This window comes from Trachinotus anak, unplaced genomic scaffold, assembly GCF_046630095.1.
Source record: "Trachinotus anak isolate AG129_WGS33_773 ecotype Australia unplaced genomic scaffold, CSIRO_AGI_Tana_v1 ptg000009l, whole genome shotgun sequence".
NCBI classification, from domain to species: domain Eukaryota; kingdom Metazoa; phylum Chordata; class Actinopteri; order Carangiformes; family Carangidae; genus Trachinotus; species Trachinotus anak.
The window spans coordinates 10280796-10304402 of record NW_027273860.1 but is presented as its reverse complement, the minus strand read 5'-3'; the positions used below and the strand labels follow the sequence as shown (position 1 = coordinate 10304402).

At 41.2% G+C, this 23607-nt stretch overlaps 3 protein-coding genes across 5 annotated transcripts; 2 read left to right on the top strand and 1 right to left on the bottom strand.

The window, feature by feature from the left end:
• Positions 1–3368: 3368 nt before the first annotated feature.
• Positions 3369–10849, bottom strand: ythdf3 (YTH N6-methyladenosine RNA binding protein F3). 2 transcript variants are annotated; one of them, XM_071485227.1, is made up of 6 exons: positions 10721–10849; positions 10393–10621; positions 9939–9963; positions 9544–9623; positions 7610–9268; positions 3369–4421 (listed from the first exon to the last, which is right to left on the bottom strand). In XM_071485227.1, exons 2-6 carry the CDS (start codon positions 10414–10416, stop codon positions 4398–4400), a joined length of 1812 nt encoding a protein of 603 aa, XP_071341328.1. In that variant the 5' UTR covers positions 10417–10621; positions 10721–10849; the 3' UTR covers positions 3369–4397. The 2 variants fall into 2 exon arrangements, with proteins under 2 accessions (XP_071341328.1, XP_071341327.1); XM_071485226.1 differs by having other exon boundaries at positions 10393–10750.
• Positions 10850–11824: 975 nt separating this feature from the next.
• On the top strand, positions 11825–17039 carry abhd10b (abhydrolase domain containing 10, depalmitoylase b). The gene is made up of 5 exons (XM_071485230.1): positions 11825–11985; positions 12444–12630; positions 14912–15023; positions 16010–16147; positions 16271–17039. The coding sequence occupies exons 1-5, from the start codon at positions 11892–11894 to the stop codon at positions 16610–16612; spliced, it is 873 nt and encodes a 290-aa protein (XP_071341331.1). The 5' UTR covers positions 11825–11891; the 3' UTR covers positions 16613–17039.
• Positions 17040–18447: 1408 nt separating this feature from the next.
• tagln3b (transgelin 3b) lies at positions 18448–22570 on the top strand. Of its 2 annotated transcripts, none has more exons than XM_071485231.1 (5): positions 18448–18585; positions 19470–19697; positions 20940–21114; positions 21272–21374; positions 21481–22570. In XM_071485231.1, the coding sequence occupies exons 2-5, from the start codon at positions 19518–19520 to the stop codon at positions 21620–21622; spliced, it is 600 nt and encodes a 199-aa protein (XP_071341332.1). In that variant the 5' UTR covers positions 18448–18585; positions 19470–19517; the 3' UTR covers positions 21623–22570. The 2 variants fall into 2 exon arrangements, with proteins under 2 accessions (XP_071341332.1, XP_071341333.1); XM_071485232.1 differs by lacking the exon at positions 18448–18585 and adding an exon at positions 19018–19200 and having other exon boundaries at positions 21481–21762.
• Positions 22571–23607: the final 1037 nt, after the last annotated feature.

The following is a 23607-nucleotide window of genomic DNA, read 5'->3' as shown; positions in this document are numbered from 1 at the left end:
TTATTTTTGTGGATGCACTCACCTCTGTTTTATTTTTGCTCACATTTCACAGGCAACATCAAGCACTGCTAATGAGAAAAGATATATATTCAGAATCATTTCAGGTTCCTCTGATCAACCACATGTCAGTTAATATTGTCATCAATAGGACTAATGTTCTGTGAGGACTTACTGAGTGACACACCATGGCCCAGAGTGCAAAAACCTTCAAAACATCGAGGAAGTGCCAACCCTGAGTCTTGCCCTAACCTTGCCTTGAGCCATGTGTTGATGAGTCTTCAGTGTGACTGAAACTTCAAAGGCATTTCAGCTCACTAAGCAGAAGATGCTCATTCTCTCTCATCTTCACTCAACTGAATCCCTCTCCAGAAGACATTTTGATGGTTTGAAGAAAAGAAAAGTTTGCTTGGCACTTTCTTGGAACAGCTTTGACCACTGTGGATGGTGGTAAATCAAATGCTGGTAACACTAAAGTCAGTAACAAGTTAGTTTGACCAACTAGATTGAAAAAAACAACATGACAAGCCATTGATATTTAATGACAGAAGTGGGCTTGCAGTGCATATATATTTCCTGTTTGAGTCTAATGATATAAAAGGTACAGCAGTGTGCGCCTTTCATGAAACAGCGAAAAGACTTGAGAGTAAATGTTATTATACTGCACTTTTCATCCGTGCAGTTAACAAGGTAAAATCGACATCACATAAGAGGTCTCTAATTAAATCAGTGTTTTGCATATTTGAGAATTTGTACATCTCAGCACCATCACACACAACTAGTAATTGTGGAGGCATTGTGAGGCGAATAAATAGCAAGTTCCCTGCTTAGTTTGTGTGTTGTGTTCACAGACAAATGGAGGCAGGAAGAGTGTGGTCTTTTCAAAGGCCGCCTGCGAAAACCTGATGGATGCACAAATTAACACACAGAGGAGAGAAGTTGCAATCCGAAGCCTCCAATGTTATAATTACAGCTCTTTCCTCCTCCTTGACAAACATAAAGGGGGATTTTTGTCACTCCCCGCTTACATCCTCTTTCTCCCTCTCTTCTCCACCTCTCACTTGCACAGCTTGGTGAGCTGGCATTAATTGCTCCAAAAGCGGTGTAAGCACAACAAGTACTTCTCATCCTGGTATAATTGTGTCTGTAGGAGTTGGAGGGCTTGAGAAGAAAGAGGGCTTTGTAGTACGTCTTGGGAGCTGAGGGTGTTTGGGGAACATGATGTGGTGGCGCACTCTGGTGGACAGTCAGTAAAAGAGAAGTTATTTATTTAAGGGTAAATTAGGAGTGTACAGAGATTATGAAAAGCATAATCAAAAGCAAATTTACACTCAAATTGTGCCCTCTCATATTATGATAAACGACATTATCATAAGTGCATAAAGTCATTTTACATTTATTATATTATTTCATTGTACAGCACTAAGTGCTCTAAGTGATGAGATTCATTTATTTTTCTGTAAATTAAGAACGCATAATAAAATACATAACATGCACACAACACCTTATGTCTACAAGCTGGATGTATATCATAGTATGAGGGAATTACCAGAAATGTGTCCTTTTTGTTCCATTTCTGACCATGTGAACCCACAGTTGTGTTCATTCAATAATACAGTTACGTGTTTTGTCATTATTTGGGCTTTTATAGGACAAACATATTTCAGCATCTGTCTCATACTGTAAAGACATCAACCTGTTGAATGATGAAGTGAAACTGCCTCATTACTTTTAGTATCACACAGACCAAATTCAGTTTCAGTCACATTTCCATCCTGACCACAGCCTAATTCTGGGCAAAAAACTACAAAGTACCTGTCATCATTTGACATTAACAGTTCATACTTATTATTTTTCTTTGGTATCTGTGGCAGCACATTGAGACAGATGGGTACATAATTAAAAATGGGAAATCCTCCATATTCTATCATCACATGATATTTTAAGATAACAATAGGCAAGTTCTGTGTGTAAAAAAAAATGCTTTCAGTTATTGGATGTTCTTAAACTCTTTTACATATCTTGTGAGTCAAAACATGAATAATGAATGAAAAAATATAAATCCTTGATAAGTAACATGTAGGTCGACTTGTGGCCGTGATAACAGCTGTCACCTGTTATGACACTGTAGAATCTTATTGTGAAAGGTATTTACAGATATATTCACATGCTGTATGTAACTGAAGAGGTGGTCTCAAATAAAAGATCTTTAATAAAGTTGTGATCACAACACAACACTTACGATTAAGTTCTTGTCTCGTATTACTGTCTATTAATAGACCTGTCAGTCAATGCAGACGTAATGGCAGGTGAATTTTGGATCAAGGCTTGAGCCTTAAAAGCTGCCAACATAGCCATCAGTGTTTCATGCAACGGCCTAAAGCTAATGGCTGGATGTACCTTATACAGGATGTTGTCTCTGTGGTCATCCCACAGATGTGAAAGGTTTGTAGCAGCCAGGTGATTCATATCACTTTTACCTGAATGTTTCCTAAACCATTTTTGCTTCCTGACATTAAGGTGTCCCCCCAGTGGCCTGTGCAGAATCCATGCACAATGGATGCATCACACTGTACCATCATGTTTGTGCAGCTGAAAGTGAGATTCATCAAATCAGTCCAGTGCTCAGGTCTCTTAACTCACTTCAAGGATTGATCGCGGACAGGAAACGTACCCTGCATGTAATGGTGGAAGAAGCACTCAGATGCTTTTCTCATGTGTGAAGTACAAATACAACATTACAAGTAAAAGTCCTGCATTCAAAATCCTGTCAAATATATATGATGGAGTAAAAAGTACAATACTTCCTCTGAAATGTAGTGGACTACAAGTAGTAAAAGGGTAGAAGTAGTAAAAGGGTTAAATTAAAATAGTAAAGTACAAGTATCTCAAAACTGTACTTCAGTAAATAGACTGGGTTATTTCCACCACTGCCTGCATGCTCGTGTCCTCGCTGTTACAACCTTCACAGGTAAGAACTTGCATTCGTTATACCCTACAGCCCTATTGTGATGTTAACTCACCCACTTTAGATGCTGTGGCACGGCTGCCCTCCACATAGCAGACGTGTTGATGTGGTGTCATCTTCTGCTCTATTTATTGTACACCTTTGATATTTTAACTTTATGGTCAAACCCACCCTCCTGGCACCAACACACTTCACGCCCACCTTCAGTGATATACTGAAATGCAAAGCTGCCATTGCTGTATACACACTAGTTTATTTAGAGGCACATTAGCAAATAGAAGAGGGAGGATCTGCTTGTGCTCTAGCAGAAGAGTTTATATTTTTATCACTGAGTGCGTGTGATACTGTTGCATGGAGGATTCACTGTAAAGGTAAAAACTAAGAGTAAAAACACGAAACAACATTTGCGCTAAACATGGGTAATTTTTATTTAGCTAGTGAGTTACCTAGAGGAGAAAACTGTCACATCCTTGCAGTTGATGTCTTGCCGTTTTGGGGGAATCCCAGTCAATCCGAGCAGGAGGGGTGATGTGGGGGTTCTCCCAAAAGTGCTAAGAGTTGTTGAGGACAGACAGTCTGATTGAGCCTGAGGTACGGTAGAGTACATCAACATCAGAGCAAAGACAGTCACCCACAGGGCCCAAGGAGGCCACCACTAGTTCTACCAGGGCAGCAGGTTTCTCCTCAGACAAATGCACTTCAGAATGACAGAATCACGAGAGAGGAAAAAAACAAAACAAAAAAAAAAAAAAACAAAAGATGTGCACTGGCTGGTGCTTGCCAACCTGCTGCATAATTGTAATCTTTTGGTACACAGAAACAGATGCGGAAAGGAAGGGAACAGGTAGAGGGAGGATACATCCAATGATTGGCATGATTGTGGCTGTTTCCCAATTATTTTGTCCCACCTGTCAATCATCCACAGCCTCCGTCTGAGGAGGCTCAGACGGCTGAATACAGATTCAAGTACAAGATTACTTTATACATATCATCTTTAATTCTCTTCAAGGAGCTAATGAAGCTCACCAATATCCCAAACATTTGAGGCATTAAAAAAATTACAAATAAGCCCGGTGAAATCTTCTGACTACTCTGGTTAGTCAGTTAGTTGCTCACAAACAAAATCAAAGAAGAACACAGAGTTAGAGAGTTAAGGGTATTGGTAGAGGCTGTTTAGAAGGACTGAAAGTGCTTTAAAGACAGAGTTTTCAAAGTGGGTTCTTTTTCTCGTGACACAGGAACACGGGGTTTAATGCACCAGTCAACAGATACAGATGAGTCCATCTATTGTCATGTTCAAGTGTTCAGATACATTGTCATCTCCAGCGGAAAGATTGTGAGAGCCTTTCCTCCTTTCCTCCTGGTTAGGCAAATTTTATTTAAGGTCCTACATCATTAGTGTTGCAGTTCTAGCAGAGAGCTTGCTTGAAGGTTACTGTTTATTTCTATTGCGCTCCTGGCAAGAGAAAAAAAAACAAAGAGGTGATCAGTGGATGGTATCAGAATAAGAGCAACAGGAGACACAAACAGCTAAAAGAGCAACATCAGAGCTGCTACCCTGATTATACTTCCCTGACAGATGATCCAACCCCATTTATGAAAGCAATCAATACTTATTTTACTTCTTAGACAACATGTATCAAATGAATGCCTTTATCGTGTTGATCTCTGTTTATACGACTCTGCAAATGTCACTCATCACTTAGAATCTATTGGGTGTTTCTATTTTGAGCACATTCGTATGTGCTATTTGAATTATACATAGAAAATATTAAATTACAACTCAAACTTTAGTAAGAAGTTGACAGCATCAGCCAACTCGGGGCCGATGGTGCAGTTACAGCCTGAGATCCTTTTCTGTTTCTGTAGAACTGCTTGACTTGAAGGTTCAGTTGGTTTTTACCAATTTCTTTAATCTGTGCAATTTGTGCAAGGAGCCGAGTGGCTGTCTCAAAAGGCACCAAAGAGAATTAATAATATAAATGTGAAGTTGAAAGTTAACTCAGTATAAATGTTTTTTTCTGTCAGTTCTGGCTATTTGAGAACGGTTACTCAAATAGTCTGACTTCCCATTCTCTATGGAAAGTACTGGTTTCCGTACCTTGTTTCAGAGCCTGGTTTCAGTGATTTCATTTGAAGCTTAGATGTATACTGACTTAAATAATAATGTATTCCAATGTGAGCACAATTTAACTAAACTTCAATAAACACATCACAAAGAATTTTGCAAGGATTAAAATGAAGATTAGTTATTCACAGAAAAAGCATTTAACCTTCATCAACCTTCCGTCCATCAGGGCTCATCAGATGAAAAACACTCACGACAAGATGAGAACCACATAAAATATTGTTGGGTAGGTCTATAGTTGTCACTCTTCTTACAGTGATTTACACTACACAGGCAGGAAAACTAATCAATCACTAAAGCAAGGGCTCTTAGGATACTTTCTGGGTTTCATGTTAAAATAAATGAGACAGAGATTATCAAGAGAGTGTCCTGTGTTTGGAAAATGGAGAGAAAATGAGTTTAGTACGCCTCAGGTATATATTAACCAGAATGTTCAGATATGTTTACTCTTGAGGCATTAGACTGCAGCCACGACTCTCAGCTTGTAGTAATAAGTCTCACTTGGCTACAGATAAACACAAGACCGGCACAACGGATACACAGAATCCTGAGTAATCACACAACAAACCTCAAATATCAAATATTCCAGGGTGTGTTGTGGATTACAAAAAACAGAAATGTGGTTACAACAGTCAGTTTCTCCTAAAAGACATAATAGAAGAAACCACAGAGGTCAAAATAACCCGGGGATCTTCATGATGACACAGGCTTAACTTCCGTGCTGTCTCTGTGCCATTTTTTTAGGTGGAACTCTGTCCTCTCTGAGGAGTGGGTCTCCATGTCAGTGGTCTGGGAAACATCCGGTGAGACCCAAGGCCCCAGTGTAACTCTATCGCCATAGGGGCTGCTCACACAGGGCTGTGGCTCGGGGGACAGAAACCTTCCCAAAACTCCCTTACACATCAGGAAGGTTGCAGGTCTTATCAATTTAGAGTATTACTAGTAAAAACATAGCCTTACAATTAAATTTAATCGTAAAAGAAACCTGTAATTTATTTCTTCATAAAATGAATTTAAAAAATGTTAAGATTTTCTTTTTATTAAAATCCTAACTTGATATTAGGTCTGATTTTCAAGTAATAAAACATCGTACTTCCTAACTGTAGCCACTACAGCAGACTGGCATTCACCCCAATGTGCCATGAGATTCCTTCTTACAGTACATCCAGAGGAAGGAAGGAGCTAGCCTCTATGTATTAATTGCCAAATTAGTTATGCTAATAAAATCCTGAAACAATATTAAGATCTAAAGTTATGTTTAAAAAAACGCTGTGGGAAGGTGTTACAGTGCAGGTAGCTGTGCTGGTTTGACACCCCTCAAAGTTCGGGAAGGACGGGCCAAACAATAGAGAACAATTAACCTTGTCAGGCGAAGGAGGGCGAGGCCTCAGCTGGGCCGATCCTGTCATGTAGGAGGTCAGGGCTACAAAAGCAGCACAGCGCAACGCCTGCACGACGCAGGATGAAACAGGCTTTCTACTGACAGGTTGTTTTCAGAAGCCTGAAAACATTGACTTGAAATATTTATGAGAAAGTAACCCAGCGCATATTAACAAGGTCAGCAGCGAGGAGTCAATACAGCATCAATGGAGCACCAGCAGTGGGGGATTGGGAGAGAAGGAGGGAGCAGGTCATGGGGGTTTTCTAAACATAATTAGATTAGCATACTGGTGAATCTAAGAATGGATGCAGCATAATGCTAGCAGTGATAACATGTTATCCACTCCTTGGCTGCTGTTTTTCCACAGCAGTAGCAACCCACAGAGTTTTTACTACTTAGACTAACATTTGTGGTACACCACTGTTATTACCACTGCAACATATTTTAGTTTCCCCTCCGAGGGCACAGGCTTTCACAGTGTGTGTGCTTCTCAGAACTATGTGCACAGACACGTGTAATTAATCGTGCATTTTTATCATAGATTTTGCTTGGAAATATTTTTTAAATCAACCCTTTACAACATCTAAGACAAACTGTGCCAACTCTGAGGCATGCTGCAGCCAGTTTGCAGGCCGAGGGCTTATGTTGTTAAAGACTAATAAAGCATGAGGAGCCTGTGGAGAGCAGAGAGGCTTGGTGTTCAAAGGGAGATCAGTGCCTACATCTGCCTTTGTCTGAGAGAAAGAATGCCAGGAATGTGGGCTATTTCAGGAAACCTCTATGCATCTAACTCCACTCGGGCAGATCATCGCAATCTCGACAGCACAAGATGGCTGATGAGGAATCAGGGATTTCTGAACCTGCTCATGAGCAATGGTGGCATGTCAATCTACTGACAGTCCTCGGGGAACTTCCATTTACGCCAGACTGTTCATTCAGCAACAGGATGTTACAATCTCTGTCTAAAAGCAGGTGGAACAAGATCAGCTGACTACAGTCTGGCTATAGCCTTTAGCAGTGACTCAGTGAAAGTTAGCCTCTCTTTGAATTAAAGGGTAACTAAACAGGAGTGTCTCATGCATACAAACAAGCTATTTACAGAGAAGCGGGCTCTTTAAATGTGTGTTTATCTCACCTTCCTCAGAGCCTCCTCCTCTTCCTGACGTTTCTCATAATGTGCAAAGTCATCAAAGATTGAGGTGGTATGCTTGTAAGTGGCGATAATTTTAAGCACTTGTTTGGCCTTCTCCAGAGGCACTTCCTGAGTGTCCCTGGAGTTGGTCACTGGCTTGTTGTCATTGTTCTCCAGCCGGATGTGTCGCAGCTGGTTGTTGGGCACGTCTTTGATGAAAACCCACTTCACCTCAAACTTGCCCTTCCACTTGTCCTGAGACCAGACGCCTGCATAGGCATTGTAGTCCACCGGTGAGCGCATCTCGGCCACGCCACAGAAGTGCCCACTGCCGTTGACACTGAACAACAGGTACAGAGGCCCCTTGTTGCCCAGTGAGCGGTAGGCGCCATCCAGACGCTTGTTGCCATGTTCTGTGCTGCACCAGATAGAGTACTTGATTGAGCGGTGGATGTCATCTTCCGAATAGCTCTTGATAATGAAAACACGTCCGTTTTTCAAGTTCCAGTCAAAGTCTTTGGGGTTGTAGTTGTTGAGGGCACGGAGTTTCTCCAGCACGGGATGCACCTCACCAGAGCAAGGGGAGGCACTGAGTGGGACTCCCCCACCCAGACCAAAGCCCTCACCCCGGTTCCTGGGAGCCACCCAGCGGTTGGGAGGTGGGCCAGGCTGGTGGGGTTGTTGCTGATGAAGGGGCTGTGGGGGGCCAGGTTGAGAGGGGAGGTGCAGGTGTGGAGGGCCAGGGGGCAGAGGCTGGGGGTGTTGAGGGGACTGGAGAGACTGGAGCTGGAAGGGCTGGTGTTGGTGCTGGGGCTGGTGCTGAGGCTGAGGGGGCAAAGGGTTCTGCAGTAAGGGCTGGGGCTGAGCTAGGAGAGGTTGCTGCACCAGAGGCTGTGGGGGCATCATAGTCTGAGCTAATGGGGGCTTATTCAGAGAGCCCTTATCGTCCCAAGTACCAATGTTAATATTGTGCTTTATGGGAGGTGGGGGTATGGTGGCGACTCCCCCCATCCCCATGTTGGCTTTGGGTTTGACCTTGGGCTGTGGCTTGGCGGGCTTCTTGGCAATGGCTGCCCAGGAGGCAGGTTTAGGGGCTGACGAGCTGACAGACGGAGGAAGGCTATTGGCTGCCATACTGCTCATACCTGCTGTGCCTCCTAAGGGTGACCCCACGGTTTTGGTGACCGCTGCCACCATGTCTGTACCCAGTTTTAACCCCGTCATACCCTGCTCAATGCTGTTCAGTACCGGCACCTTACTGAGCTGGGTGTCGCTTCCAAAGCCTGCTTGTCCGTCCGTGATGGCCCGACCCAGTGAGCTGGGGGCATACCCATAGCTGTTACTGTAGACTGAGCTCTGTGTGGACTGTCCTTGAGAGACACTGGTACCCCAGGTGGAAAAGTCTGCATTACCAGGGAAGAAGTTGAAGCCATGCTGGCCAAGGAAGGGAGGTGTGTTCCCCAGGGCACCTGGCTGGCTGAACACACCATCAGGGATGAAGTGTGGCTCACCATTGCTCATCTGTCCATAGGTAGTTAGGTAGGGCATAGGAGGGTCTCCTGCTGTGGACCAAGCAGCCTCTCCCAGAGAGTAAGGGAAACCAATGGATGGAGCATAGTAGCTGGGCATGTAGGGGTCAGACATTGGTGGATAGCTGTTACTCTGTATAGAACAATGGGACAACCAATTAACATATTATACATAATTATAGGCAGTACAATTAAGAAATCAGCAGCATAGGGTGTTCAACACAGAAAAATCTGAAATCTTGAGGAACAAACAAGAAATTCTGAAGCAAACTGGAATGACAATAGCAATATGTTGCATGGCTGTCACCTCACATATTATTTTGCTGACAGTATGAAGTTATAAGATGAGTACTGACCACAACTACAGGTTGTCTCTCTGAACAGACTATATTGAGATATACCTGTTACCTGATTTGTCTGGCCGCTTAAGTAAGGCTCAAAATCGTCATCATTCACACCATCCTTTTGATGCATTGATCCGTTTTGCACTAAGGGTGGGAGAGAGAGGACATTAAGCCATCATTCAGTTAAAATATGTGATTCCCAAATAGTTAAAACTCGATATGTCAGCTGATAATATTTTTGTCATAGGTATGATTTCTGTAAAAACCTGAGAAATCAGTGTGGTGTCACCCCATTTAAAAAACAAATGCAGAATTAAGGAGTGTCAACAATGCACCCTGATAACACCTTAGCTAGTTTTAAATGAAAACAGCCGGCACTGCCACACTGAAATACATTTCAAATATACGGATCACATTTAAATCACTGTTAGAAAAAAAAAACAAAAAAAACAACCTTACCTTTATTTCCTTGTCCTTTAGGTCTCTGAAATAATGGGGCAGCACAGGAAAAAGAGATGAGACTGTTGTCAGATCACGACAGGAAACGAGAAGCATACACACACACACACACAGAGCCGGCTGTATCCTATATGGATTAATGTAACAGTCGACTACAGTAACCTCAGGCTGAAGCCATCAGCCCGGATGTTAACATTTACAGGTTGCTTCGTTTTAACGACCGGATGTCAAACGTTTTGACATCCAGTAAACGGTGCCGCATTGGCAACCGGCTACAGCTGGAAATACAGTCGGCCTACATTACAGCTAATAGCTATCACATATCAAAGACTTTTTTTTTTTTAGCCTGTTTGATCTGACGTGCCAAAACCAGATCAAACTGTTGTCGGCAAAGTTTGATTTCGTTTCGCCGCACGGCTAATTTATAGCACCGTTCAGCTGTCAACACACGAACCTGATCGACTGTGGTGGCAGACATCCTCCAGGAACCGAGACTGATCGCTGTTTGTGAGACTGTCCACAGCTTCCCCCTGCCTCTCTCTCTCTGCACTTCGGCGCTTTCCTGGCTCGTCTCTCGGGTCGTCCAATCACTCCGTTAACGTTACAAGGCGGCGTTTTTCCTCCCGTGGTCAGACCTGACGACGATCCGCTTCTTCTGCCTGTTACAAACGGCGACTTCGTGTCTGTTGGGGGAGGCGTCAGGTTATGTGTACGATCCTGCCACAGATGGTCTTTATCAGTCAATCTGAAACTGACTAGTGTCTTACAGGAATATCCCTTACCATATTCCACAATGGCGGACAGGCTCTTTACTCCCGCTTCCGTTCCGTTCTGCTGCTCCGTGACCTTCCGCCTGTGACGCTCTGAGTCATGTTACAAACTCACACTTCACATGACAGTCACAATCAAACAACAAGTTCTCCCTTACTTTCCATATATTCTCTATCCTGGGTAATTTAAGCCTTTTTTTTTTTTTTTTTTTTTTTTTTTTTTTTTACCCTTACTGATATCAAAATAATAATCACCTCTTGTAGCCACATACCTACCAAACCCCGGTTTGGATGGACGACTGAACTTGCATGTAAATAAAATGAAATATAAATAATACAAAATAAAAATGGATGCAAAAGAAAAAAGAATACGTGCAAAGGAAGGAGTGTACTATAGATGAAACATTTCTAACTAAAACATATGATTAAACCAGAATATATGATGCATTATTATGGATTAAATTACCTAATACTTTATGAAGTACATAAAATTAGCTCCAATATTAAAACTATACTTACACATTAATACTTAAGATCTAAAAAAAAAAACTAATAATATCATACAGATCTATAATATAATAGAAACAGAAACCATTTTAATGCTGGATGTCAATAATTCAAAATTAAGTACAAAACGCCCAGCTGGACTATACTGAGGAGTAAATCCAAGGACAGGTTTTTCAATTTATTTTGACAAATATAATAATTCTTGGCTACTTGACACCAACAAGCTTTTGGCTGCTATTATAGATCAAAGACTAACATGTTACTGAATTGCAGAAATTTAGTGCAATTTATGGCTGCTACATTTACTGCATTTCAGTACAGGTTTTAGGTATTTGTACTTTACTTTTCCATCTTCTGCTACAAACACTTTTACTCCACTGCATTTGAAGGCTGTATGGCCAATGACTTTGCAGATTAAGATTTTGCATGTGGTCATTTTATAAAATGTGGTAGATTGTGCATATTAAACTGCAAAATTTTATATAAAATCAGCTCCACTAACATCATACTAACACTGTTAGTTTCAGTTCAAGTTTAAAGTACTTCTTCCATCACCCCAGAGAACTGTACTGTAGTTGTAGTGAAATGTATAGGGACCACAACAGTAGTGCCTTGGGAGTAAACGAGAGTCACTGCTGCTATTCTCGCGATACTTCCTCAGTGGTCTCGTAACAGTATGGCAGCCGTCGCGCTGAGGTCCTGCCGCAGAGGACTTTCACAGATTTTAAGTAATGGAGGGCTCGCAGCTTTGTCTTCAAAGCGTTTGGAAGGTTTGTTTTAGACTCCGCTGTCGGCACAATTAATTTCTCAGCGCTTGAGTTTAAAATAAGGGTGTTTAAACGCCCAGGAGGGGGTGTGGCTCTCACAGACTGCGTCGTCTTAAAAATGTAGGGCATGTGAACGGTGCAGTGTTTGCGCTTGTGACTGTTTTTGCACCGTCTGCTTTGACACTCGTTGTATTTGGCAACGTTTAGACGTGATTTAGCCTCTCTTAGGGTGTGTAAATATGTCAACATTATTGGCATGTTCAACCGATATGAAAAACATGCCCACATTGTTTCCCAGTTATCCATGTGCTGTTTCTAAATTGTAGCTATCTAGAGTAGCCATGTCTTATAAAATGGGGCGTGATGTTATGTCGTGATGTTAAGTTGTTATTCTGGTTTAGCTGATTCATTTTCATAAAATATTTTGTCATAGTAGTAATCTTTTGCACTGTGTCAACCAGGAGACAGAAGACACAAGTCCACAGTCCAGTATGCTTCACGACCAGACCTTCCAAAGTTGGCGTACAGAAGAGTGAAGGGGAAGAGCCCAGGTGTGGTCTTCCTCCCAGGATACGGCTCCAACATGAATGGGCAGAAAGCTGAGGCACTGGAGGAGTTCTGTAGGTCACTAGGGCACTCATATCTTAGGTAAGCCATCCAAGCACACCGCCACTCAGAGGGGGTATACACAGCGACCACTGCATGTTCAGAAGCCCAGGACGTATAGAATAGATGAGATCACACAGACATGCTTCATACATATTGGACCCATAGTCTGGGTTTTAATCTTTAAAAACGGAGGAATGCCCACAATATCTGCAAAAACTACAACTTGTGTACACAGCATTAAAAAAACATGAACTCTATAAACTCTATTTATATTCTATACCACATAAAACTCAACACAGTTGATCTCATGAACTGGAAAGGATGCATGCACCCACCACACACCCACAGTTACACTCCTACAGTCTTGATCAGCAAATATTGGGTCAAGCACAAGCAGGCAATAAGTAAAATGTGTTTTTAGGTAGTTGGTTCAGATAATTAGGAAACATTTGTGTTTCTATGGGGCAACCACAGAAAAGTGTCACTGTCACCATATGATTAAAATAACCAAGAGAAAATGGCATCCATCTCTCTATAGATAATACATTAATATTGATATGTTGCCTGATTTTGTAGCATTATTGGTCAAGATAATAGGGCATACTGTGGCAAGAACAAGTATGTAGTTTGGAATTACCTCCATATATCTATAAATCTGTCCTAAAATATGGTCAGATCTTAATCTAAGTTACAATTATGAAAAACACAATCTAGTTTAACTAATAACACACAAATCAATGTATTGTTCTTTTCCATATTGAGAACATCATTCAAACATTCACAATGTGGGCTGGAAAAAGTGTGTGAACCCCTTCGGCTTATGCCACTAACAAAAGCTCACTGGAGTTATCAAACCTGGAGTCCTGTCAATGAAACCGTATGGGTGGTGTGGGTTAGAGCTGCTTTGACTTACAAAAAAAAAAAGATCTCAGAAGACTTAGAATCAAGAATTGATGATTTGCATAAAGCTTACAAAAGTTTGCACAAGGCTTACAAAGTCATCTCAAAGAGTTAAGATATTATTCAGTCCACAGTTAGACAAACTGTCTATAAATGGAGATGATTTTTTTTTCCCTAGAAGTGGACGCCCAGCTAAGATAATTCCAAAAGCACAACGCAGAATGCTTAGTAACAACACGGAGCAAGCTGGTGCTCTCCAAAAAACATCACTCCACCCTTCAAGTTTACCAATGAGCAGCTTGACTTTCCACAATGCTACTGGGAAAATGTTTTATGGACTGATGAAATCAAGGTTGAATATTTTGGGAAGAACATGCAGCACTGTGTACGGTGCAGTGCATACCAGCATGAAAACATCATGTGAAATGTGAAGTAGGATGGAGGGAGCATCAAAAATCTGGGGCTTCGCTGCCTCTGGGCCTGGACAGCTCAACATCATCAAGGGGAAAATGAATTCCCAAGTTTATCAAGGTATCTCACAGGATAATGTCAGGGTGGCTATCCACCTGCTGCACCTCAGTAGAAGCTGAGTGACACAACATGACAATGACCCTAAACATCAAAATAAATCTACTACAAAATGACTTCAGACAAAGAAAATCCATTTTGTGGAGTGGCGCAGTCTAGACCACAGACCTTAATCCAGTAGAGATGCTGTGGAATGACCTCAGAGAGCCGCTCATACCAGATATTCTAAGAATATGTCCAAGCTGAAGCAGCTCCATAAAGAAGAATGTTCCAAAATTCCTCATTTTGCTGGTCTTATGATCTTGTTTGAGGTTACTAGTGGCAAAAGAGGTTCGACCAGTTATTAAATCCAAGGGTTCACTTACTTTTTCCACCAGCAGTGTGAACTTTTAATGGGTGTGTTCAATATTAGCAACAATGTGTTGGTCTACATTTGTGATTTAGATGAAGGTCAGTCAATACAGAAAAGCAGGTCATTTCAAAGGGTTCACATACTTTTTCTTGCCAATTAACATAAATTTTGTGGATTTGATTTAGGAGAATAGATTTTGCTCTCTGAAAATTCTTTTGAATGTAACAGAGCTGTGTGTTGTGGTCTTATTTCACTGAGAGCAATCCTTTTTTTCAATTTACATTCAATTTCCATTTACAATAATGTGGACCACAGAAAAATAGGAACTAGTAATGTGTGAGAGGTCATAAATAGTAATTAGTCACGTAAATTAAATGCATCATTTAATGTAAAGGAAGAAATGGCTCCATAGTATTAGACATGTAAAGGCCCAGTCCCATGTTCATTGCAGTATATGACTGATGTGGCCTTGTCATGGCTTGTTGTTGCTTTACCCTCTGATACCTACGGCCATTGGCTGTTCTGTTTATGTTTTCTCAGGTTTGACTACACAGGACATGGGGCCTCAGAGGGGGTGTTAGCAGAAGGAACCATTGGTACCTGGAAAAAAGACGTCCTTTTTGTGTTGGATGAGTTAGCAGAGGGGCCACAGGTAAAAAGAAATGCCCATTTGTAAATGACTGGTGGTTAGTAAGGAAGTTATGAAAATGTTGCTCAGTAGGGATGTGAACTGAGAGTTGGTTTCCATTTGGAACAGGTTTCAAATGATCAGATTCCTGATAACCATCTTGCTCTGACACTATCAGCTGTTGATCTCTTTGCATTGCAAACAGCAACTTCACATCTGAAATCATGCTGTCAGGAATGTGCTTTTCATGTATTTAATTGTATTTTGACAGACTGGACAAGGGAAAAAGGCAAGGTGTGCAAAATATTGATTTGAATCTAGAGTTATAGGATTATATTTGTGTCTTATGCATTAATTAAATTACAGGACTAAGTTTTAAATAAACTACAGTCAACTGGAGCATCTCTTCACAGTACAAAAGTATCTGTGTTACCTTGTATGAGATCGACCAATAAAAACATTTCCATTCTGTAAAATGTTCATCAGGTCCACACAGGCAGCCTCAGCACAGACAGTTTTTTCCATGAAAAAGGAAACGAAAAATGCTTGTTTTCCAAACACAATATAAGAATTCTGATGTTTGACTCACATTGTAGTTCCACACCACTAGTGACTTATTGTAAAGATTAAGCAATTGACATAAAATTAACACTGTATAACCTGTTTTCATAACCTCTATTTACTCTCAATAAATTGTCAGAGAAGGTATACAGAAACAAGAGAATCAATAAACGAATTGGATTAAACGGCAGAGTCAATATTTGGAATTGGGATTTAAATCCTTTCAACCATCATCTTTAATATTTAACGCGTGTGTTCCTCCGTGTCTCCAGATGGTGGCATTGTGTTACCATATTTGTGGCATTATTAGTCTTCAACTACCAGGATTATACTGTATGAATCTGGTGTTGTCTTTATGTTTTTAAGGAGTTTTTTAAAATGTATTTCTTTATTAATTGGTTTGTTATTTGATTAACAGTCTTACTTCATGGGGGTGTGCTTACTTGTAGATAATGGTGGGTTCCAGTATAGGCGGTTGGCTCATGCTGCTGGCAGCCATTGCAAGACCAGAGAAGACTGCTGCACTGGTGGGCATCTCCACTGCTGCTGATCACATTGTCACATCGTTCAATTCTCTTCCTCTGCAGGTAGGAACATAATGATATTACCGTATATACATCACATTCCTTTTGTCATTTTGTTTGAACTGTTGCAGACCTTTCATTTAAGGATGATTTCAAAGTGTGATTTGTCCACGTTTTAATTTGCAGACACGCAAGGAGTTTGAGGAGAAGGGGGAGTGGACAGTGCCCACCAAACACTCAGAGGAGGGTGTTTACAAGTTTAGCATGAACTTTCTACGTGAGGCAGAAAATCACTGTGTGCTCCATAGTCCCCTCCCCATCACCTGTCCTGTACGGCTCATCCACGGGCTCAAAGATGAGGACGTCCCCTGGCATATCTCCATGCAGGTTGCAGAACGCGTCCTCAGTCCTGATGTGGATGTCATCCTTCGGCGGCATGGCCAGCACCGTATGTCTGAGAAGGACGACATCAAGCTCATGGTCTACACTATTGACGATCTCATAGACAAGCTGACCACTATGGTCTGAGGAAGGGATGGGGAGTGAGCTTGAGAGGTTGCTGGGTTAAGGAGAGAAGGACTGTGTTTACTGGGAAGTCAGCCCTCAAGGAAATTACCAAACAATGGCATGTTTCTCTGCCAAATATGACCGTTTATCCATCTCTGTCTGCCCCCATACTTCACCTGTCATTTTCACATGCCGTTGCAGTGCAAACTATATTTAAAGGGACCTCTCCTGCTAGCTGTTCCCTTATATCTTCAGGTTGCATTTGTGCGTGTTCCAGGTTATTATGTTGACTGTTATGTTGGTCAGCCATCATTAGGTCTGCCATTGCTGCTGTTTCTGCCACTGTTCTTACTGTTTTCCCTCGCCCTTTAATTAGATGCATAGTTTTCCTGTGCCTTTTTTAATCACTTTTCACCCGTTTTGGCCAATAAAACCTCTGCACACTAGAGTGCAGGTCTCAGTCTGTTACCACAACCAACACACTATAATCAACTGACAAACAACTGTCTTTATGAATCAAGATAAAGTTGACATGCATACATCATAGTTAAATTCTAATTAGTAGTATTTACTTTGTAATTGTAGTGAATTGAGAGCTGTATTCCAGAAACCTATCTTATTTTACAGGTTAAGTAGTCTCGAATATGGGAGGATTTTCTTTTATATATATTTTTTTCTTATATATTTCTTATTAAAGTTGTATGTTTTTAAAATGTCATGCTCAGGTCCCACCTCAAATCATCATGATCTCTAAACGGATAAAACATTATTTAAAAATGAGGTAGTTTATTTCATACAATACAATATAATACACAGTGAACCATAGTTATATACAGTGAGTCAGAATCATCAAGGGTTGTAGGCTACAGCCATGCAAGGTTTATTTTTGCTAGCAGGACATTCTGTTACATGATTCCTCATACCTGTTGTCCTTTAGCCATAGAGGGGCCTGCTGAATGGAGCCACTGGGCTGTTGATTATTAACATGTAATTGGCCACTAGCCGCACTGTGCTCAATGGGGCGAAACAAACCACTTTACTCTCTCAGGTCTGCTTAACTGCAGCTCTGACCTTTAACTCATGGTTGAGCTATGTAGTCAGTCATTTCGTGCATCAAAACTAAGATCACACATAGATTTATGGGCACATACACAAGAATTGTAATGCAAGTAGACGAGATAGTGCAGAAAGGCATTGCATATGGTGATGTTGCTCCATTTGCTGTAGTATTTACATGAAGCAGATTTGTGCAATTCACATCCTTGTTTACCAGGAAATCATTTCTAAGTATCTCATATTTTAATTGTTTGTTGTCTAGTTGCTTAAAATAAGGCGGCGTGAACACATATTGAGCCACAGCACTCAGCAAACGGCGTTTCCCCAGATCATTTATCCACCACCACAAAAAACTCAAATTCAATAAGCAAAGAGAAATGGCTCTCATTACAAGAGACAGATGTTGTAACAAACAATAAGCCTTAGTGTTAGACAATAATAAATCAGGAGGGAGAGCAGCTGTTTAAAATAACTAGCAGTAAGACAACATAGGCGAAATACTCTGCTCAGGTGCCATTGAGCAAGAATTTACCAGTTATAATAAGGGGAAGAGGGGACTGTTATACTGTAGTACAGTACACACTTCATGTCTCAGACAAGAGTTTAGAAAGCAGTTAAATTAATTTGGCACAATCATGTGCCTTTGCTTACTGAAGGTCGCTTCATGCTGCCTAAAACTGAATATGCACTACAGTGACCACTGTCCGGGAGCGGTGTCAGGTCGCATTGTGTGTCGGAGAGTCTCTCGGGGCCCCTCCTGGAAGAGCTGGCATATAAAACGAGCGACTCGCCCCTCCCGGACAAAGTCAGATTGAGCCTGGCTCGACGCGCCTGTGCTGCGCTTCATGGATGCTTCAGCAGTTCAGCATCCTCATCCCTGCGCAGCTCAGCGGAATTAACACTGTGCCACCGGACGAATAGCCGCTCTCTGCTCTTTAGTAAGTGCTCCACGTCTTCCTTCAGTGCACGACATGTTGGCTATATTAATGTCTATGTAGCAGATGTTGTGTCGCAGCCAGTGTCAGCTTTGCGCAGTTGCCTTTAGGGGTTTGCAAAAAATGTTCCATGTTTTAAAAAGGTGCAGAGTGCGTAGCAATGTGGTGTCGTAACATTAGATGGCGGGACTTCATTTGAATTTGCTGAATTTAACTTGGAGAAGTGCGTCCGCACGGAGACGCGGCGAAGACAATCAAATGAATTAACACAACATGCGGCAAAGAAGACTGACGTAATTTAATTAAAGTGGATTGCAGGCTAAATATAGAGCCGCTGTACACTGTGTGAATGCATGTTTTCTAAGAGGGTAAACTTTATTGAAATACATTTTATAATTTAATTCGCGTCATGATGACTGCATGCTGTAGGTCATAATTAAACCATCAACCCGTATACACCGAGATCACGACACTCAGTCTGCCGGAAACAGGCTTGATTGTTACCATAGCAATAAGAGGGCTTGTCCCTGCTCGGGACAGCTGCCAGGGACCACACCCTTCCCAGCTACAGCCTCCAGAGATGCGCCCGGGTGGACTGCTGAGCTGGAAGAGAGACAGGTGCTGGCTTTTTGGCTTTTTCCTCAGCCGCTGAAATGGTTTCTGGTCGTGCTCTAATGCTACAGTTTTAGAGAAAAATTTGAACTCTAAAAATAACTGTATTATCCCGTTGCCATTTAATAAGGATTAGTCACTAAAATCTCACTAATATGCTGAAATGGGTTGGTCTATATTAAATGAACATTATGCTGATGTTCTTCACAATACTTTTGTAGTTTGTTACAGAATAATATTGTTTCACTATTATGTGTACCATGTGTTCTCTTTAGAGCTACTGTACACAACACAGCCTATACTACAGTGTTGCTGGAGCTGCCATGGCTAACAGAGGGCCCAGCTACGGACTGAGCCGGGAGGTGCAGGAGAAGATCGAGCAGAAGTATGACCCAGACCTGGAGCAGAGGTTGGTGGACTGGATAGTTGCACAGTGTGGAGGCAACCTGGAGAAACCACAGCCGGGCAAACAGAACTTCCAGAAATGGCTGATGGATGGAACAGTGAGTGGCTGCGGTGCTTGTACTTAAAATAGAAGTTACCATTGAATTATTTAAGATACAATATAATAGATCTAACAGCTCTGTCAGATTTAAAGAGACCATGAAGTATGAACGACTAAAATAAGAAACGAGATTCATGTGTCCAGTGATTTTTGAAGGCTTATATAGTATATAATATTTATCTTAAGAGACATTTCTTTTCCCTTATAACCATAACCACAACTCACCACCATAACAACCTCATGCATTAGCTACTGTTGCTGCAAATATGTAATTTTTTGTATCTATATATTTAGTACATTATTATATTGTTATTATTTATCGTTCTAAATATTTGTTATTGCAGTTTCTGCAGCTTTCCTTTTCTCTGCACTGCCACTTTGCTGCTATAACACTGTGAATTTCCCCAGTGTGGGACTAATAAAGGCGATCTTATCTTATCTTATCTTATCTTATCTTATCTTATCTTATCTTATCTTATCTTATCTTATCTTATCTTAAAACCTGGAAAAATTGACCATCATCATCACTCCCAGCTGAAACTGTGAACCAATTGATAGTGCAGAGAAGAGGACTGTGTTGTGTCTTACTGAAAAGTATTTTTTTGGCAAACAGTGACGTTTAAATTGCTAACTGCTGTGATCATTGTTTTACAAACTTCAAATTGAACTCAAATGAACTGAGTCACACTGGGAGCCTTTGATGGAAAACTCCTGTCTCCACACTGAAAATGCTTTGCACTATAAGACCTAATTAACAACCAATTATAAAACGCACCCAGCACAGTGGTGCAGCGTCTTCTTGCGCGTCACCCAAGCTGACTCTGATGTTTAAAAAATCATTCAGAGAAATCCATCATAGACGAGGCAGCAGCATCAGTTTCTGCATCAGCAATTAACTCAGCAGACAAGGATGCAATGTAGCCACAAGGCAATACATTATGATTGCCAAAGTGACTCACGCTTTTTTGTCAATTAGAAACTCTCTCAGCTTTCACAGCGTATTGCAAATGCATTTTCATATTGTATCCCTAGAGGCATGACAACAGTTTCTCTTAGAAAATAACAAGGAAAGATGAGAGACAGCTTGTACACCAAAAATATTAATTATGGCATTTAAGCACGGCAAATAAGAGTGTCTTAGGGTGACCTATCCTTTTAAGAACCCTCATCTGTCAGTATAGCCTGGTTACTGTGTCGTTTTAATTTCATGAAGCCAGTTTTCTGACCTCCTTTTCCCCAGATCCTCTGTAGACTCATCAACAGCCTTTATCCAAGGGGGAAGGAACCCATCAAGAAGATTCCAGAGACCCAAATGGCCTTCAAACAAATGGAGAAGATCTCTCAGTTCCTGCAGGCAGCAGAAGCTTACGGAGTGACAACTACTGACATCTTTCAAACTGTTGACCTCTGGGAAGGTAAAGAGTTCTCATAAACCAAGACGGCACTCGCAGTTTTGCACGTGATAACATTTTAATGTTCATTTTATGTACATTAATTTATGTAAGTTTTTGCAGTGGTAAGCTGTCGTCACTACAGGTGTGAAATAAAATTATCCTGTTACTCTGGCCATAGGAAAGGACTTGGCAGCTGTGCAAAGGACCCTCATGGCTCTGGGTAGTGTGGCTGTCACTAAGGACGATGGTCATTACAGAGGTGACCGAGACTGGTTCCACAGGTAAAGAGAAAGATGACTGTAACATAAGAGCATTGTATTGTTCACAACTGTATGAACGTTGGGCTTTTTTTCTTTACCTCACCTTTGAATTGCTTTATGCGTGTAGGAAAGCCCAGGGGTATCGACGAGAGTTCACTGAAGAGCAGCTGCGCCAAGGACAGAGTTTGATTGGCCTGCAAATGGGCAGCAACCGTGGGGCTTCCCAGGCTGGTATGACAGGCTACGGTATGCACCGTCAGATCATGTAGACCACTTACTACCTAACCTGCTTCTCTGCTTCCACACCTTGTTTTCTACTAATACTACAAATGTTGTAGCCCCAAAACCTTCCTATCCTTTGTAGCTCCTGCCATGTTAACCTCAGTTTTTCTGGAATTGCTGCTTTTCCCAGACAGTGTTGAATCCGCATCCTAAAAAAAATGATGTCAAATGCTGTAGATCTCCTTCTTCAAGCTATCTTCCTCTTCCTCTTTCCTTATACCACGTGCTTCCTTCCCTAGCTTTAATTGACTTTATTGACTCGGTTTCCTGATTTTCTGTGTCCAAATGTTTACTTAATGTGAAACTCAAAGTCATTCAACATCAATTTAGTCTTATAGAGAACTGAAGATTGAAATCTCCTTAGAAAATAAGGCATCAGTGTTATACTTATTTTAAATTGGAAATACTGTAAGACACTGTTGCAGCATGTTGAGTGCTATTTATTTGTATTTATGTATCCTTTTATTTAAATGTATCATTGGTCATTGTTTTAGGATTTGGTCTGTTACTGTGTAATTATTTTGCCTTAAACCCAATGGCTCAATGACTGACGATGTCTCTGCTATCTTGTCTGAAGACTTGTTGCAGTATCCTCTGTAACCAAATCAACCTCACGTTGTGCCTGGTTATGGGACTACAGAGACTGGGTCCTGATATATTGGCCTCAAATTATAAATGAGTTTCATTCCTTCTGAGCCATGCCCTTGTTATTTGTTAAAATACATCTTTGTCCCTGATGTGTCCATTTTATGTCCAAGTAAGTAGATCAATGTGCAGCAGCCAACATGTATGACAGTGAAGTTTCCATTTCTGGTGCCAGGTAAAGACATTGCTTGAATGTGCACATGTATGTATTGTCATGTTTATATTTTTAAATATATTTATATCTGAAGGCTTGTGAGAAGAATTATTGAAAAAATAAAATATGTGAACATGTATTGGTGTCTGTGTAACCCACAAGCTGGGTATCTTGATAGCTGAGAAGTCAAGGGTGTATGGTGTGTACTCAGTGCTGCTTTTCTTATCTTGGTTTTATGTTCCAGCCCCTCCCCTGCGCCCATCCCTCCTGTCTCTCTTCACTGTACACAATCTAATAAAGCCAATAAAACAGTATGGCATAATGGCAGCAGTTCAACTACCAGATAGGCCTGATTCAAGCTTGTGTGCCAGAAAACCTCTGCCTTGCTCAGTGACCTTGAGTAAGATATTAAATCCCTACCTGCTCCAGACATGCTGTTTAATAGCTGATCTAACAGCTGTATACTTTTGCAAGGTGTCTATAAAAAAAAGCCACTAAAACTACAACAAAATGTTTCTAGGAATGGTTGTGCATCTCTGTTTTTCTAAGTGATCAAAATGTCTGCTTTGAACATGGGTAACTCATGGGTCTAGCATCTAAATAACATCTGAGGGCTGAGGGTGAGCAGAAATGCTTGTGTAAGGCATTCTAGTGACATTGAGCTAGGCTGTGGAAAACAAAAGGTCACATTTAATGTCAGCGATCCAGTTTATGGGGTGAGACGTTACTGACCATTGGCATTTTGAAGAGCACATATGAGAAAAGCATGCATGAATTAGCATTTTAGCTTGTTATTAGATTCCTATGAAGAAAGAGAGGCCATTTACAGTGCTGTCATTTAAATCTCTGAAAAAAACAACATGTTATATTGTTGTAAGGTGTGAATCCATAATGCCATTGTTTTATTGCTCTATGGAAAATAAGACTTCCTGCTATGGAAATGTGGAGTAACAGCATGTCATCATTAGCGCAAGTTTAATATCCTGTTTTTCTTCACCATATAGGAAGGCAATATATGTGAAGCTAAGTGGCCTTCTGCATGCTTATTATTAGCCTCAACCAAACTGGTGACGTGTCCAGAGGTTCACATGTGATGTGTAACTGACAGACTCAATAAGTAAGCCAAAAACACATTCAGGCCAATGAAAAGGCTTTGAGAGGACTCAAGTTACC